Source organism: Pan troglodytes, chromosome 3, assembly GCF_028858775.2.
Source record: "Pan troglodytes isolate AG18354 chromosome 3, NHGRI_mPanTro3-v2.0_pri, whole genome shotgun sequence".
NCBI classification, from domain to species: Eukaryota; Metazoa; Chordata; class Mammalia; order Primates; family Hominidae; genus Pan; species Pan troglodytes.
In genome coordinates, this window is record NC_072401.2 from 153,451,676 (window position 1) to 153,469,250 (window position 17,575).

At 47.3% G+C, this 17,575-nt stretch overlaps 1 protein-coding gene across 3 annotated transcripts in view; it reads right to left on the reverse strand.

Moving 5' to 3' along the window:
• GATB (glutamyl-tRNA amidotransferase subunit B) overlaps positions 1–17,575 on the reverse strand; it is a 90,362-nt gene that overhangs the window by 7,468 nt on the left and 65,319 nt on the right. For all 3 annotated transcript variants that reach the window (XM_024356328.3, XM_024356330.3, XM_063809100.1), the window contains exons 10-11: positions 10,303–10,436; positions 1,479–1,557 (exon numbers count right to left, since the gene is read on the reverse strand). In XM_024356328.3, coding sequence (XP_024212096.3) covers positions 1,479–1,557; positions 10,303–10,436 — 213 coding nt within the window. The remainder of the gene's footprint in view (positions 1–1,478; positions 1,558–10,302; positions 10,437–17,575) is intronic.

The following is a 17,575-nucleotide window of genomic DNA, read 5'->3' on the forward strand; positions in this document are numbered from 1 at the left end:
TCTTATTCACCGCACTAGGTGTTTTGTTCTGTTGTGTTGTGGGGCAGGATGAGTAGGAAAAGGGGAAGGTTTTTCCCTTCTTTCATTTCACGTGCAATAATTCAATGTGTTCTTCTCTCTCTCTCTTTATATATATAGTGCTTTTTCTGCCCTCAGGCCATCTAATCTTCCTGCAACTGCTCAGCATTGTCATAAACATTTGTATTCCCCTGACATCCAGACAAGCAAGAGCCTTTCCTAAATGCGGTGAGGTCCCTGTAGTTGACAGCCTCACTTGAGGTGGGTAAACAGAGCTTTTATTAGTCCCGTCTCCAGTTCCACAGCACCCAGCCCGGTGCGTGCACTATGGTGCCTCATAATTATCCCAAAGCAGCCACTTTCCCCAAGCCTCCCTTTGTAACCTGCCACTACTGTCGGTGCAGATAAACGTTACATGCAAAAGGCACCATTAAAATAACATTAAACTTCTGGCTGAAGCATTGACAGCTGCGATCACTGAAGCTGAGATGAGGCAGCCGCCTTGGTGTTCTTGATCTTTCTGGTTATGTGTTTTTTTTGTTTTTGTTTTTGTTTTTTGAGACGGAGTCTCGCTCTGTCACTCAGGCTGGAGTGCAGTGGCGCAATGATCTCAGCTCACTGCAACCTCCACCTCCCTAATTGAAGTGATTCTCCTGTATCAGCCTCCCAAGTAGCTGGGATTACAGGTGCCCGCCACCACACTCAGCTAATTTTTGTATTTTTAGTAGAGACGGGGTTTTGCCATGTTGACCAGGCTGGTCTCAAACTCCTGACCTCGTGATCCACCCGCCTCAGCCTACCAAAGTGCTGGGATTATAGGCGTGAGCCACTGTGCCCAGCCCTCTGGGTATGTATTTGTAAGAATTTTCTGAATTCCACGAGTCTTTCAACTGCCCAGCACTTAGGCAGAGGTATAGACAGACAAAAGGCTGCTTAGGATGATGCTATTTTTCTGAGTTTTCACACACTGGGCATGTCTGTAACATTTTATCTACAAAGTGCAGAGTCTGACTTCACCCTCCTTGTTGAGGACAGACTCTCTGAGGGCAACCATGCAGCAGGGACAAGGGAGCCCTGGGACTGGCTGGGAGGCGGTGTGGGGGTGGGACAAGAGCCCCAGCAGGCTGAGAGCTGAGCTGAGGCTGCCTTGGGCACGAGGGAAAGTTCTCAGGTGTAAAAGGGCTACAGGAGACATGTCAGGCGGAGATGTTCAGGGCAAGACCAGACAATAACTATTTCCCCAGGTTAGCGATGATGACGAGAAGCAAACTGCCTGCATTGCACATATTGGCTTCATACCCTTGCTAAATAAAATGTTTCTACCTTTCAGCATTAAAAACACCACTACTAGCATTTAATCCTTCCATGATGAAAGTCACTCAGTGATGGCATTTGGGTGTCACAGAAAACATTTCTTGGGACAGTAGCACAGTCAGAAGCTGTCGGGAGTGTGGACATACCTGTTTAGCTGCTGATGAAGAAATTGTTCTGCTGTCCAGCAGGTCAAGAAGCTCAGCGAGTGCAGAGGGTGTGACAGGACTGGTGGCCCCCAAAAGAGAAAACACATTTACATTGCACACTGTCAGGGCATCCATGAATGGCTGTTCAGAATCAGAACTCTTGCTCTAGTGGGGGTAAATATCAGACCCACGCCTAGGGATGAAAACAGCAGGCCAACTGGGCTCTCTTTTATTTTACTTATTTATTTTATATCTTAGGATATAACAAATTTTTGTGACTAGTGTTCTTTCTTTCACCACCCAACAATAACAGCTGTTTGGCAGAAGTTGTAGCAACAGACAACTGCTCAGTGTAATTAGTCAAGAAAAGGAGGTGGCTGCAAAATTCATGAACCACAACAGGAAAGGGAAAACAAACTCCAGTAATTAAATATTTTCAATGGAAAGATCAGCCTAAAAATTACTTAAAAAAAAAAAAAAAACCAGCTAACAAAGTCACATTTCTGAGTGTTTCTGTGCAAATATAAATTCCTTTAAATTGCAAGAGATTTTCTGCAAGGGAACACAATGACTACCCGCCACATTTTCATCCATCCTCAGGAACCTGATACATAACTCTCTTCTCCAGGCTCACACAGCTTTCTGGACACAGAAGGGCCTAGAATCCACTATACCTATATTTCTAGGATGTGACTTATTTGCCAATATCCCATGAAATAAAAGGTCAGGGGCATCCAAGCATAGTGAAACAGCAAAGTGTCATTAATTCACTTGAAGGTGAATTAATGGTAGGGGTGAGTGCCTAAATTATGGAAAAGACAACAGTGAATTACAAACTATTTCTTTTAAAATGCACGGTTTTCTGACTTCTAAATACAGGTTGAGTTACCTCATTTGAAATGCTTGGGACCAGAAGTGTTTCCAATTTTGGATATTTTTGGATTTTGGAATATTTGCATTATACTTACCAGTTTAGCATCCCTAATCCGAAAGTCTGAAATCTGAAATGCTCCAGTGAGCATTTCCTTTGCACAGCATCGTCAATGCTCAAAAAGTTTTAGATTTTGAAGCATTTTGGATTTCCAGGTTAGGGATACTCAACCTGTATTTACAGCAACTAGGCTCATGAGATGCTGTCTATCTGAGATCATTTGGGGACTGGTTTTAAAAAGGTAGGAATGACATCAATAGCACATTAGTGTTACACTGTGTAAATGAGGGCTTCTGAAATGCTTCATGCCACTTGAAAACATCTTCTATTTAAGTCTTGGTTCCCATCATGCACAATTAATTTCTTTGGATGTGCTTAGAAAATACAAAGGAAACTACAGCTTAGTCCCTATGCCGATTTCCCGGGCTCTAAACCAATGGAGTGTGTGTTAACCAACTGACTTAATGTACTCTAATTCAAGTGCAGTGAAACCCTACTGGGGCTGTCCACTTAAAACAGCTGATGTACTGAGGCAGCCCATCATCCTTTAAGTGTCTGTTTATCCCAAAGTATGACTAAAAGGCAATTCCAAGTGAAACTTAGGTTTGGAGACTATCTGGTGTTACTGAATTGGTATTCAGAACATCTGTGAACCACCCTGATTAAACCTCAAAAGGAAGAGGGGCAGTGGGCTGCTAAACAAACTAAAAAACCTACCTTTACTAACAAGTAAAAGGCAGGCCGGATTTTTCTAAAAGCGTGGGTTGCCTGGATGTTCTGCAATCCTAGAAAATACCATGGCCCATTATCTTAGAATGCAGACTGTGTGCAGAACCCATAATAAGCACTGAGGTGGAACTGGATTTCTTGAGCGTGCAAAAGATAAGGTCCCTAGGCCCATACGAGTCGATGATTGCCTTGGTCTGTTTGGGCTGCTCTAACAGGTTAGTACCAAAGACGACGTGGCTTATAAACCATGGAAACTTTATTTCTGCTCTGGAGGCTGGGAAGTCCAAGATAAAGGCACTGGCAGATTCCATGTCTACTGAGGGTCCACTTTCTCACTGGTGGCACCTTCTTGTGTGTCTGCACGTGGTGGAAGGAGCGAGGGAGCTCTCAGAAGTTTCTCTGATGAGGGTGCTAATCCCATTCATAAAGGCCCCTCCCTCATGACCTAATCGCCCACCAAAGGTCCCATTTCCTCACACCATCACCTTAGGGGTCAGTATTTCAACACAGGAATTTTGGGGAGGATCCCAACATTCAGACCGCCGCAATGACATAAAAGATGTAGGGGTGGAGAGGGACAGAAAAGGAACACAAAATAACTAAAAATAACGTCGCCTTTGAGAAGTTCATCTAAGGACCTTAATTCATCAGTTGGGTCATAAATTTAGACTACAAAATCTTTCCACTGACGTAACCACACTTGGGATTTCTCCATCACTTTTCTGTCCCTACAATGCCTGTCACACAATAGGTCATCATATTTGTGTCACAGGCTTCCTCACACCCATAGGGATGTCTGGCAGACTGCACATGTTAATTCCACATATGCCAGGGCTAAACTTGAGTCAGACTATGACAAAGATCAGTACCTGTCACACAGACCCTGAAAGACCCCACTCATCGGCTAAATAAATAAACCCTCAGACTCGACACGCAATGGCAGCAGCAGCACAGGCTACTAATTTGCTGTTGTCAGGTAATACTGGTTTCCGGATAGTGAATGCGTCTCCGCTGAAGAAGAAACTGACACCGCGGCCTTCAGCTCTGTGTGCTGCTCTCTTCCCTCCCATTCTCTGAGGCCGCGGTTCGACAGAGGAGGGGAAAGGGGCTCTTTCAAAGCTCCAAAATTTGTCCAGTCCCTCAGAGCTCATTCAGGATCACAGCTCCATCTCCTGCTTGGATGAGAGCAGACAACGCTGATGCTTCTACAACCACCCCCGACCCTCTGTGAACCATGCTGCCTGTCCCAATCCCCAAGCTTATCTCAGGCCCAAAGTCCACCTTCTCTGCTTCTGTTAAAACAGGATGCAAGAAGAAGGAAGACATTGGGACTTGGGCCTCCAGGTGGTACCTGCTGCGCACAGGATTCTGTGTTCATCTCACGGATTTCGCAGTGCCCCTAGCTGGCGTCCCACCAAGCGCCTGTTCCAGGCAGCCCCCTTCTGCTCCCCTCCTCTGCACATGCCCTCACCTCCCATTTCACAAGGACATCAGCTGAGCCACGGTTGAGAACTTTCTAGGGCATTCTCCTCCTCCTCTTCCATCAAACAACCCCTCCACCCCTGCTCAGAACCCCACTCTTTCCACTCCTCCGAACCAAAGATGCTGGTTTCCCGTGTCCTGTGGCTTGAATCTCACAGCTTCACAAATGCTCCGATCTTCCCTGTCTTGACAATGCCTTCGGCTGACCTTGCAGTCACTTGCGTCTGCCCAGTTTCTTGCTTTATTTTAACAATAACGATCTAGCACCAGTGGCTACTACCTACCCTGTGTAAGCACATGCCATCTGGATTCTGTGCCTACCCCTCTATAGAAGCTCTTCTCTTAAAAATCAACCCCCTTGCTTGTGGCCAAACATTCAGCTTCTCCCCATCCCACTGCGCCCTGACTCCTGGGGCTGCACCGTAAGCGCCTTGTGAAACCCCCTTCTTGGGCCTCTGGAATGTCCTCCTCTTCCTTGCCTGTCCCTCTGCTGCTCCTTGCCAGTTCATGCCAGGTGGCTCCGGTGTCCTCTTGCTGGGTCCTCTGACTTGACCCCTAGCCGTGAGGAGGATGCCCAGGGCTGCCGCTGCTGCCTCAGGTCCTGTTTCTCTCCCTGGCTGACGTCAACCACCTCCTGAGAGGCCCCGTTCACACCCAGACAATGTGCTCTAAACCAGGATGGCAAACTTCTGGAAAGAGCTAGGGTGCGCATATTTGAGGCTTGGTGAGTGCCCTCTGTCACATATGCTTCTTTGTTTTAACAAAGGTAAAAGCAATTCTTAGTCACAGGCTCTACAGAAACAGGCCAGAGGCTGACATGCTATAGTTTCCCAATCCTTATCCTAAGCCAAACTTGTCTTCCTCACAGACCAGCTCCTCTGCATTTCCCACCACCCATCTTCTGTCTCAAATGATGACAACACCATGCTTCTAGGTATCAGAGTGCAAATTATCATGTTGTCTTTGCTTTATTCATCACCTACTCCCTGAAAAATCTAGTACCTTATTACCAGATCCTAGTGATCCTTCCAAACATGAAATACGGCCATCCTGCCTTTTGCATTCCCAACACCACCACTTCTGACTTGCTGTGGGTCTGGCCACAGTGAGCTCAACAGGTTTCCAATGCCTGCAGCCTATCCTTGGATGCTATCCTATATTTCATGCTTTGGGACACATCTTCCTCTCACCTCCAGTCCCTTCTTGGTTTAAAATCCTTCCCTGCTCCAGTGCTCAGAAATTGTTGCCCACAGCTCACCTGAAACACTGGGGCACTCAACTGGCTTGGACAGCTGGATAGCTGTACCTGCCTAATTTTACCACAAAATGCTTGCTCAGGAAATCTACAATGTCTACTTTCTTAACTAAACCAAATCTGTTACTCATAATTCAGAAGCTGTCAACCAAATAAACCAAACTTTCAAGCAATATACTCAATTAAAAAGCCAAGTTCAACAAGAGGTTGGACCCTTCAAACATCAGTCTTCTGAGAGGTCTTTAAAGATGAATGCTAATTCACATAATAATTCTCTACCAATTTGATCTCCAGAGTGTTCCTTGCCTGGGTATCACTGTGAGACTATAGCTAGTTTTGCAGCTACTGCCCTTCTAAGCTCTGGAAACATTAGCACTCATAGCTGAGGCTGTTCATTAATTAATGTTTGCTCTATGGGTAGCCTAGTATATCAGTCCAGCTAAACGTTCTTTGAACTGTGTAGGAAAAGAGCTGCTATGGTTTGGTTTTGGCTTCTCAGTCCTTGTTCCATTTAAACTGTAAAACACAACTGTTGCCTGCTTCCTCTTTACTTGATTTTGGAACAACCAAGCCTACTTTTATTTAGAATTGGGTACCCTTCAGGTTCTTAAAACTTTACTGCTTATAAACTGCTTGGGTAAATACCAGGGGCTCCAGGTCCACTCAACAGGCTAATTTATCTCTCAGCTCCTTTAGAGGCCACCAAAATGACTGTTAAACCCCTAACTTCACAGACCAACATATAAAGAAGCCGATCACAAGCCAGGCGACTTGGCTTCCAGTCGTTGTGGCTGTGCCATCTGAGGCAAGTCACCTTATCTCCTAGGGCCTCTGTTACCTCGTCTGCTAAATGAAAGAGCTGAAGATCCCTAAGTTCTCTTCCAGGACTAAAGTTCAGCAATTCCGTACATTTTAACCAACAACATAGAAAAACTAAGTTTAAAGCTAAGAAATTTCTATTTCCTCCAGAAGCACAAACACCTCATCTTCTTGGAGCTTTCCTGGATTCTTCTGGCTGGTGTGAATCTCCCTCCTCTCTGTTCCCACTGCACTGTGTCTAGTTCTAACACTGGAAGCATCCCATTCTGCCTTGAATTAAAATTCTGATGCACAAGTTCTAGTCCTCCCCAGGAGGCTGACAGCACCTGTGGGGTAGAACCGGGTCCTGGTCATCCCCCACACACTGCAGAGTGGGGCTCTGCACCTGATGGGTTCACGGCTGAATCCCCCTGACGTTCCAGAGGCTCCCTATTCCGGCTCAGCTCTGGCTCTGCACACAGCCACACCTCTTGGCCTCTTTCCACCCTCTGCTCCTGCCCGCTACGCTCCTCTCCTTCCCAATCATGCCAGTTCTTTGCTGTTCCTGCACCTGGGCTCCAGGTAGGCACTGCCCTCTCCCTCACCAAATCCTGTTGAGCCTTGAAGACTCTGGTAGAGCTGTATCCCATCCATAAACTCTTCGGCACAGCTCCTGCCTCCACAGAACAGCCACACATTTTCAGCACCAACACCAGAATTTCTGAATGGAGAGGCCAAACCCGGGAGGACAGGGATGAAAGACCAAGAGGCGCGGTGGCTCACGCCTGTAATCCCAGCACTTTGGGAGGCCAAGGCGGGCAGATCGCTTGAGATCAGGAGTTCGAGACCAGCCTGCCCAACATGGTGAAAGCCTGTCTCTACTAAAAAAAAAATACAAAAATTAGCTGGGTGTGGTGGCGGGTGCTTGTAATCTCAGCTACTCAGGAGGCTGAGACTTGAGAATCACTTGAAACTGGGAGGCGGAGGTTGCAGTGAGCAGAGATTGTGCCACTGCACTCTAGCCTGGGTGACAGGGTGAGACTCTGTCTAAAAAACAAAACAAAACAAAAAAAAGACAAAGAGGCAGCAGATGCCACAAGAGTTCAGGAGGGTGGCAGGTGCTTTGGTATTTAGCACACCACCCTGGCAAAGAGAAGGTGGCTAACACCGAGGCCCACAATGTGCCGGGCACTGTGAATTTTTCCCTCAAAAGCTCTCTGAGGCACGTCCTGCCATTTTCATTTTACAGTGAGGAAACTGAGGGTCAGAGGGAGAACTCATTCAAGCCGAGCAGCCGAGTCGGGAAGGGAACTAACACCCGGGCCACACTAACACATGGATGTGTGCATCCATATCCAGCGGCTGAACATGGAGTTGACACCATCTAGAGTTAACTTATTTGAGCAAACAACTGTTGGGAGTTATTTGTCAATATCTGTCTGTCCTCACTCCCCGGGATGCTGCTGAGACAATGACACACCCACCCAGCCTGGGCTCCCCCTGCCCCGGGACCTTGCAAGGGCCCTGCCACCTGCCTATGTGCCCCCAGAGAACCCTCTTTCTGATGCCCCAAAGTGACACCTACTGCCCATTCTTTCCTTCTTGAAACTTGCCTTTCCCTTGGCTTCTGTGTCACCAGTCCCTGCCTTGCCCCCCCCCCCCCGCCCCCCGTTTCCTGGTTTTCCTTCTACTTCTGTGCCATCGCGCCTGCATTTCCTTCTCTGTGCACGCTTCCCAGTTAAAGGCTAAAGAGCTTCAGGTTTGTTCCCCAGCCACCCTGGCACGCTGCACCCTCCCTGAAAGTTCTCATCTGTCCAACAGCTTCAAGTACAGATGCTGCTGAGTCCATGTTCCACTTACGCTGTGCTGTGTCCCTGGATTCCCCAAACTCTCATGCCCAGACTCACCTCAGATTTCTCTATGTGCTTTTCCCCATGCCTGGAACACTTTTCCCTGTCAGCCTTGGCCTGTCCCTGCTCATCCTCTCCTCAGGTCTTAGCTTAGCTGCTACCTTCTTCCCCTCTCAGAGCACCCCTGTCACTGACTGTAGCCACCAGCTTCAAGGCTGCCTGTGCTTTGATTCAGGGCTGGTGTCTGTCCCAGGAACTGTGCTTCTCATGCTGGGCACAGACCTTAGCACACAGCAGAGGCTAAGTGAACATGAGCTGAATAATGAACCAACGAGAGTACTCTCAACTGCAAACCTCCCCAAGATCTTATTAGCTGCAGACTCATAGATCTTGCCTACTGGTTAGCCCCGTGGGGGTGATGTCTGTCCTGCAGGCAGCTCGAAGTCAGCACGTCTGAAATGGAATACTGCATCTTCCCTCACCCCCGGCCTATAAAGTTTATTCCTTTTCCTTTAGCTCCTCCTACATTGAAAAAGTCTGCCCTCTGTTTCACCTCTGCCCAAGCAAGAAATCTGGAAGTTCTGCCAATTGAGATAATTGCTCTCAACTTGGCCTAGCTCACTTCAACCCAGCCACTGCCACCTTGGCTCAGGCCTGGGGCATTTCTTATCCGCATTCCTGAAAGAGGTTCCCAAATGGAATTCCTGCTTCTAGTCTGCTCTCAGACGCTGAATATTTGTGTCCCACCCCAAATTCCTACATTGAAGCGCGATGGTTTTAGGGGATGGGGCCCTGGAGGAGTAATGAGGTCTAGAAGAGGTCGCGAGGGTGTGGTCCCCATAGTGGGAATGGGGATCCTATAAGAAGAGATTGGAGGGCCTTCTCTCCCTCCCCCCTTCCTGTTTCACCCCTCAACTCCTGCCTGTCATGTGAGGACATCTGCGAGCCAGGCAGAGGGCTTCACCCAGGAATGCATCAGCTGGCACCCGGATCCTGGACCTTCCCCACCTCCAAAATCATGGGAAAGACATGTTGCTGAAGCCACCCAGTCTATGGAATATAGTGGCCTGAGTTGAGTGAGACACACTGCATTTCCGCAGTATGAAACCGGCATGAGCTTGTAGTCTATGGCTGTCAAGAGCTGGTGATAAAGGCAGACACAGTTCTCCAGGTGGCCCTTGGTCATCTCCGCAGCTCTGTCCCCACCATTCCCACCTGCCTGCCTCTGGCCCCTGCAGCTTCTGGCATTCCTGAGCCTGCTGTGCTGCTGCTCTCTGAGCTTCGCACTCTGCTTTGTCTGCATGATCTGTCCCTCCCACTGCAGAGCGACTCTCCCCTAATGCTTCAGGGCATGGCTCAAACGTCCCCTCCCGAGGGGAGCCCTGGTTGGTTCCCCAGCCTCTGTTCAACTCACCTTTTTGTGCATTCCCAGCACCCCGTGCATGCTTCTGGCACGACAGGATCACCCTGGGGTGGCTGTTTCCTTACAGATCTGTATCCTCCACAAGTTTGTAAATGTCTGTCTCATTCATCTTTGTGCCCCCAGCCTCTGACACAGTGCAGAGGACACAGTGCACAGTCACAGATTTGAAGGAATAAATACATTTTTACACGGGCTAGAGAACATATTTAGAATGTGGAGTCCACAGGGGATGTTTGTGTCATGTCAGGATATCCTGAGGGAGAACAGCGGGAGCCAAAAAATGGACCTGCCCTATTTCCAGCACTTCTGGACAGAGCTCATCACAAAGGAAGAAAGAAATCCCAGACCTCACTCACCTCTCACTGACAGCGAGGTTCTGTTGCTTTAAATAGCCCAGAAAAGTGTTGAGGACCCAACTAGTCACCTTTTTTGGCTCTGCCCTAGTTTCTTTTATCACATTTTGGAAGAACTCCAGTAGGCCGACTTCGTTCTGTTAAAAAAAAAAAAGAAAATTACATAAAGCCTCCCCAAAAATGAAAGATCAGCATTCTGAAGGCAAATCTGAAACTGTCACCCTCTGCCTCCTCTGAGACAGCCACCTTTTCTTTGCTAAACCCTGAGATGTCACCAGAACATTCTGATCACTTTCAGCTAATGACAACTATTCTACTACTGTCACTGTGCATTTACACAGCATTTTCTCAAAAGGATAAACACACTTTAGAGAGCCCTGACTTTGCAGACCAGAGGGATGGTGAAATTCCACATCCCCCAAACCCACTTGCTTTTTCCGTGTCTGCTGTGTGTAACCTGCACTCTCCATCCCTGAGCTGTGAACTGGGCCTAAAATGTTTGGCCTGACTTTAATGTCCCTGTTCTTTCCAGGCCTGTCCTCTGCTGAAGTCCCAGTAATTGCTAGAAAAGAGGGTAAAAAACAAAGCAAAATCAAGAAAGAACAAACAGAATATTCTACCTCTGAAAAATCAAAAGTGGATCATACCTGTACTGATTCTCACATCATGACAAGAAATAGACAGGAATGGTTCTGAAATGTTTTCAAAGTGAGGGAGAACATGGGCACATGTGACCCACTTAGGCCACTTAATAACAGGTGGAGGGGGCAGCAGTGTCCCAGCCTTCTGAGCTGGGCCAGGTACAAGAGGCCCTGCCTCTCATCATTTTCTGGGGAAATGATCAGCTGGAGACTTGTTTCATCAAGACTGTACCACTTCTCCCCCTCTGAACTGTCAGCCCCACGAGTCAGGGCTGTGCCCTCCCTGTTCACGATATAGCTACAGCTAAGTCCATGCTGGGCCATGGCAGCTGCTCAGTATTAGGTTGGTGCAAAAGTAACTGCAGTTTTGCCATCTTTCAATGGCAAGAACCGCAATTACTTTTGCACCAACCTAATATCAGCAGACGGAATTGGTGTCTCCCGTCAGCATGTATGTGTGTTGGAAATCACACACGAGCGCGCATTCTTATCATACCATGTTCACCTTTAAATACTGCAACTGCCACAACTATGCATACGACCAGCCCTGAGGCACTTACCAGGTTCTATACTACAGCTTGCTGCCAGCTCAGATAGTTTTGACACAATCAAGAAATTTAGGTAAGTCCACCCCTACTGTTTCAATAAGAAAAATAAAAACTGTGCTGCTCAGAAAGGGAAGGCTGAAATTTCCAAATTCAGAGGATATACGTTTTAAGTAGCAGATTTCCTTTACCCATGGAAATTCAAATCAAACAAACTTTTCTTGAAATATTCCTTTTAAGTTCACACTGCACCTAAGGCTTCTACCCCTGCTCCTTTCAGAGACCCTTCATTAACCAAAAGAATTTTCTGGAAAAAATGAGATACTGGAAAGAAGCAAGATATACTAACAAAAGTGCTCTCCAAGTGTAGCTATTGCAGCTGCTGGAATACACACACAGGCATAGCAGAAATTCCATAATAATAAAAAACCCTACATGTTCTTTGTAACAGATAAATTCTCTGGTGACAAGCCTGCTGAATAATCCTGCAATCATCTCTTGAATCTCTTTTCAAGCCAGTGCTATTATTCTGCTCATGCTAAACCAGGGCAGAGGCCACCTCGGCAGCCCAAGCTTGACTACAGATAAAGGCAGAGCCAGGCAACTTGAAGAGGAAGTTCTGCTTAACTTATGGAAAAGTATTCAAACTTCCACAATAGTACACAAATCACTGGGGAAGCAGAAAACTGCTATCTGGCCCAAATCAGACGGGCAGAATTCCCTTTGTTCTAACCCAGACAGGCTGGCCCACTGGTAAAATGAGCTGTCAGGAGAACTCTTTGCTTTGCCAGGGAAAGGGTTTTCTAAATCCACCTAGAAATATTGCACTTAAACTCACAGGCTTGGCTGAGTTGCTGGGACGTGATGCATATCTATTCCTCTACCCTTGGGTGGTTTTTTTATTGGATGGATAACACGGCAAGTCAGATTTCTGTTTGTCTTTTCATGTCAGTGCTGTGATGAAGCCTCTCTGAGCTGGAACTGTACTTCACTAGGGGATACATAGTTTCAGTCCACAATTTAAAGCAGACAGGAAAATCTGTGGTGGTGATGGGGTGAGCTATAGCGAGTGAGGCTGAAGGAGGCTGAGCTGCAGCCACCCAGGGAATGATGGATCAATAAAAGCTGCACATGGGCTGCCCGCTCTGCTCTTCATAGCAGAAGCTGCTTCTCAGGGAAGAAACACACACATTCTAGTTTCCTCGTCTTCTTAGTTTTTCCATGAGATTGGCAAATGCTAATAAGCTTGGCATGAATCTCAGAGTCTCTGGTGAACATGTCAGTGCAGCCATCTGGTTTTCTCAGAAAAACAGTGAGCTGGTAATTCCCTTACATAAAAATCATATGAAGAGCAATGCAGAAAGGCTACAGCATTAGGAAACCTTTAATGTCCTCCTCAAAAGCAACAAGCAAGCATTCGACTCAGGATGAATCTACCCTACATGCAATAGAACTGCAACTTCAGCGACACAGAGAGTCAAGTCCCCTGGCTGACTGCGACTCTAATTGTTCCTTCAGAGATGGCTAAAGCAGCAGGCATGAGCGGTCCTGTCTTTTGTATAATACCTGACAGTCTCTACAGCTCTATGACTGGGAAGCATCTTTTTCACATTTTAATCAGATTTCCCAAAGCACTGAATTACACCCAGAACCAGTGCTGGCTCCGCCTCTCAGACATTAACAGGAACCCTTGATTAGTAATGATTTGTCAGGTGATCAATGCTGGTGTGAGGCAAAGCAGAGGGACCTGCTCACCACCACTGCCTGCTCAGGGAAGGAACCTGTCTACCCTGCACTAGGCCCTGGGAGCAACCTGCCTCGAAGCGGTCTTCTGCATCCCACCTTCAGAGATGATCAAATGCAAATGCTGGAAGACTCTCCAGTTGGAATAGGATGAAGGCTGATTTCTCAACTGCATTTCTTGTTCTAAGTCACACACCCTGTGAAGCTGACGATAGGCCAGAAACGAGGTGGACTATATTTATTTACGAGAAGGAAACCTGATAGAGCCAGCTGCCCAGTGACAGACTCAGAGAAGGAAAAGCAGCCCAGAAGAATGCAAGTTGAGGAACAGCTGGTTATGTGACAGGGAGCGTTCCGACAGCTACAAGGGACCCCCAGATGAGCCATTCTGGGCTAGTCAAAGGTGCTCAAGATTATCTGCTAAATATCTGCTAGACACAGAGCTCAGAACCAGGCCCTGTGGGTGGCTGCGTGAGGCTACTGCTGCTGCTGAGGACAGCGATAACCAGAGTCACAGCAGCAGCGGTGATGGGCGCCAGGCACTGTCTACGCACTCTCTCCACATTACCTCAATTCATCCCAACAACAACTCTCTGAGCTCAGCGCTCTCAGGACTTTTACAGATGAGGACACGAGGCACTAGCTTGCTTGAGGTCCCACAGCAAGAGAGCACTAGAACTAGGACCAAACCTCTGTGGTTTGTGCTTTTAACCTCTGCGTGGCACTGCCTTTGAGGAAGAAAAGGTCATGGTCTTTGCCTGCCTGGGACCGAAACTGAGCACCTAGGAGTGCCAGGCGCAATGGGAGGCAGCCAGCTCATCTGAAGAAAGCGCTTTCCCACACTTCCATTATTTTATTTGAGAGCTGCCAGCTGTTCAAAGGTTCTTAACATATTAAAAATGTTGCAAGGAAATTAACTTTGAATCAGAAGGAGAAAATGGCAGGTTTACTTTCTGCCTTTGCCAGTGTACACCTAGGCCACGTGGCACTCAGCTGTGGCATGACACACACCTGTTCCCAGACCAGGAAGGAAGACAGCTGCACGCCCACTGCACAGGCCATACTGGGCTCCGGGGATGGAGGGCGGCCAGAGCTCCTCTGCCCCTCTCCTGCCCCCTGCCTTGCCTCTGCATCCCCTCCCCACACTACTGCTGCCCCAGAAAAGGTCCTGCGAGCATACCCAGACCTGGACACTGCGCAGTCCTGAACAAGACAAATCTTGTTATTTCTCATATTGTTTTATGAGAAATATGAGAAATATCTCATATTTCTCATACCAATTAAGCATATTGTATTTTATTTATTATTGCATTCTAATTCCTCTAATAGGGTAAGTCCTACCTAACTGAGCAGGTCATGCCTGTGATGGGAGCTGCTGACTATACAAAGGCTCTACATCTGCAGACGGAACCACAGGGGTTTCCACTGGACAAGGCTCTCCCACGTCACAGTGTGTCATTTTGCAAAGGCACACACTGGAATTGCATCCGTCCCCTTTGCGGCGGGGGTGCTGGGGTGAGCAGCTGCTGAGCATTTGTGCAGACGCTGGAGGAGGCTCATCACCTGCGTATCAACGCAGGCACTGCTGCTTTATTATTCCTGTGGATTTGGTCATTCTTATAAAGTGAGAAAAACAAAACTCAAATACAACAGCTATGTAAAAAAAAATGGCCCTGAAAATAACACCAAATGCTAGTGCTGGGGATGGCAATGAAGCAAAGAGGCCCAGGACAGTGATGGCTCTCAGCCAGAAAGCAGGCGTCAGGGCAAGGCTAAGGACTGGAACGTTCAGTGGGGCGGTGGCTTGGGTGGGTTCAGGGGAATCGGTGCCCCTTCTGCTTTTCACAGAAACAAGAAGCCGCTGCAAAAATCTTTCAGCGAGTGCTCCTGTGAACAGAAAAATTACTCATTGAGAGAGGCCTCGTCAGTGGAGAAAACAAACAGAAGTTAACTGGTGGTGTTAGGCTGGCACAGGAAACACGACCCCCCCTCAAGAGTGTCAGGAGAAAGCTAGAACAATGCAGAACCTCCACTGCTGCTGGCACGAATACAGGCATCTGCAGAGGCTCTGAAATGGACCCACAAACATCACGGGTGTGTTCTCCCAAGGAACACAGAACTAGGGGTCCAGGGCCCTGTTTTGGTGCCCACAATTTTTATTCCTGGGTCATTTCCCCAGCAAGGCTTGGGAGCCCCTAAAATCTGAGCAAAACTTTGGCCCCAACCATTTCACTTGTGCTATGTTCCCAGGAAAGCTGGAAAGTAGACAGATCTTGAGTTCAACTTAGGCACCAGTTCCATTTAGGGGATATTCAAACTAATGTGAAAATGACTTTACATCCTCTGAGATGCAGTAACTCCAGGGGAGATGCTGAAGGAAACCAGTTTGGGAATAACAACTTCCCCCGAATAATCAAAATCCAAATAATTCAGGTACTACAAGCTGACAGCAGACCGGCACTGCTAAAAGACTATCTGCACGAATGGGACACAGGCAGTGTATTGTCAAGAAATCAATTCCAATTGTAGTCACGTTCCAATGCACCTAACACCACCACTGTCCAATCGTCCCCACATGGAAGGAACCTGAGTTGCTCAATAGGAGCTTTCTGGCTGCAGCTTAAAAACAGCAACAGAGGCAGTGAGGATTTGCTCCTTTCCTCCAAGATCTGCCTGAAACCTGAAATAATATATATTTATCCTGAAAAGGAAATTATTCCACAGGAAATTGGGCTTTGGGATGGGTTGGGGACAGAATCCCTGTGGGTCCCCAAGGCTGGCACTCAGGACTTTACTCCTCCCTGCACTGTCTCCCTACTGGGCAGGATCCTGAGGTGTCACACGGCTCTGAGCCCAGAGCATCTTCCCCTCTGAAAGCTCCTCATCCCTTGCATCCAAAAGAAATGAACTGCTGGTTTTACAGAAGTAGAGTTAGAAGATACATCTTTTTATTCAACTTTACCAGAACAAAACATTGGTTATTTTTCTAGTGTATAGAGTCACTGTAAAAGCACCCTTAGGCTAGCAAGCACTGGATGCAATTTTTATAAAATGAAGAATAAAATCAATTTTGAAAATTGCACGGAGCTGAAATATGGTGCCTGACGATGTTGACCAAATAGATTTTCCTTCAACAGTAGTTAGAAGGTGAGTACTTTGCACCTCAGTAAGTCTGGCCAGTCTAAAACCAGTCAATATGTTTGTAGATACTATTAGCTTTAAAGTAGTATTACATATGGGATATACAGATATTTATCATGGGAAATTATTTTATAGGCAATTCATCCAGAAAGCAAATCTGGTCATTTCTGGCTTAGTAGCCACTTAAAGGAAAATTCTTGAAAAACAATCCACTTAACAACCAGCTGTAGTCATGATATCTTTTCTGTTTCTTTGTCCCTTGGAGACACCTTAACCTTTTCCATGATGTCAGAAACAAAGGATTATGATTTTAAAAGTGGAAGAACCAGCTGGAGAGAATGAAGTTGTGTAAGTAAGACGACAGATCCTGAGGCTGACTATAAAGACAAAGACAAGCATACGGCAGCCCAGGGTGCTGATTCGAGGGCTCGCAAGTACATCTTCCTACAGTCTCACTGGGGCCATGTGGGATGTTTCTACAGCCCTGCCTTTCGTGGCTCTCAATGAACTGTTTTAGCGCGTTGCTTGGTGTCAACACTCTTCTCCCTGGCGACATATTCTTGGGAGTCTGCTTGGCTATATTTAGGCTTTAGATTCAATGAAGATTTGGCTGTGTCTGTCATCTTTGGGGTAAGTGAGTCATCGCCCCCTCTTTCAGCTGGGGAGGGAAACAGTTCTGGTTACCCTGCAGAGCCCTCCCAGCTCCAAAGTGTCAGAGGTCAGATGTGGAATCAAGGGTGTCTGTCCCCGAGTCAGTGTTTTAACTCAATTCCCTGTAGGGCTGCTCTGGAGAGACATAGAAAAGCTGAAGCACTGACATTTGGAACTAGCATCCGGCACTGCAGTCAGGGTGGCAGGCCCTCAAGAAACACTCAACTCGGGATGCTCTGGCTTCCTCCGCTGAACTCTCCCACCGACGAGCTTCAGATCTTCCCGTCTACTGACTTCATGCACAGCCAGGGCCCTGCAAGCTCATCTCTGCTTCCTACCAAGTTCCTATTAAAGGCCAGTCTTGAAGGACAGGAGGCACCAGGCAAAATCAAGCCACAAATGCCACAAACTCTGCCCTACGTGGAGACACTCCTCAGATTCTTTTTTCTTTTTTTAAAGTTTAGAGACAGGGTCTCTCTCTGTTGCCCAGGCTGGACCGCAGTGGCACGACCACAGCTCGCTACAGCCTTGAATTTCTGGGCTCGAGCAATCCTC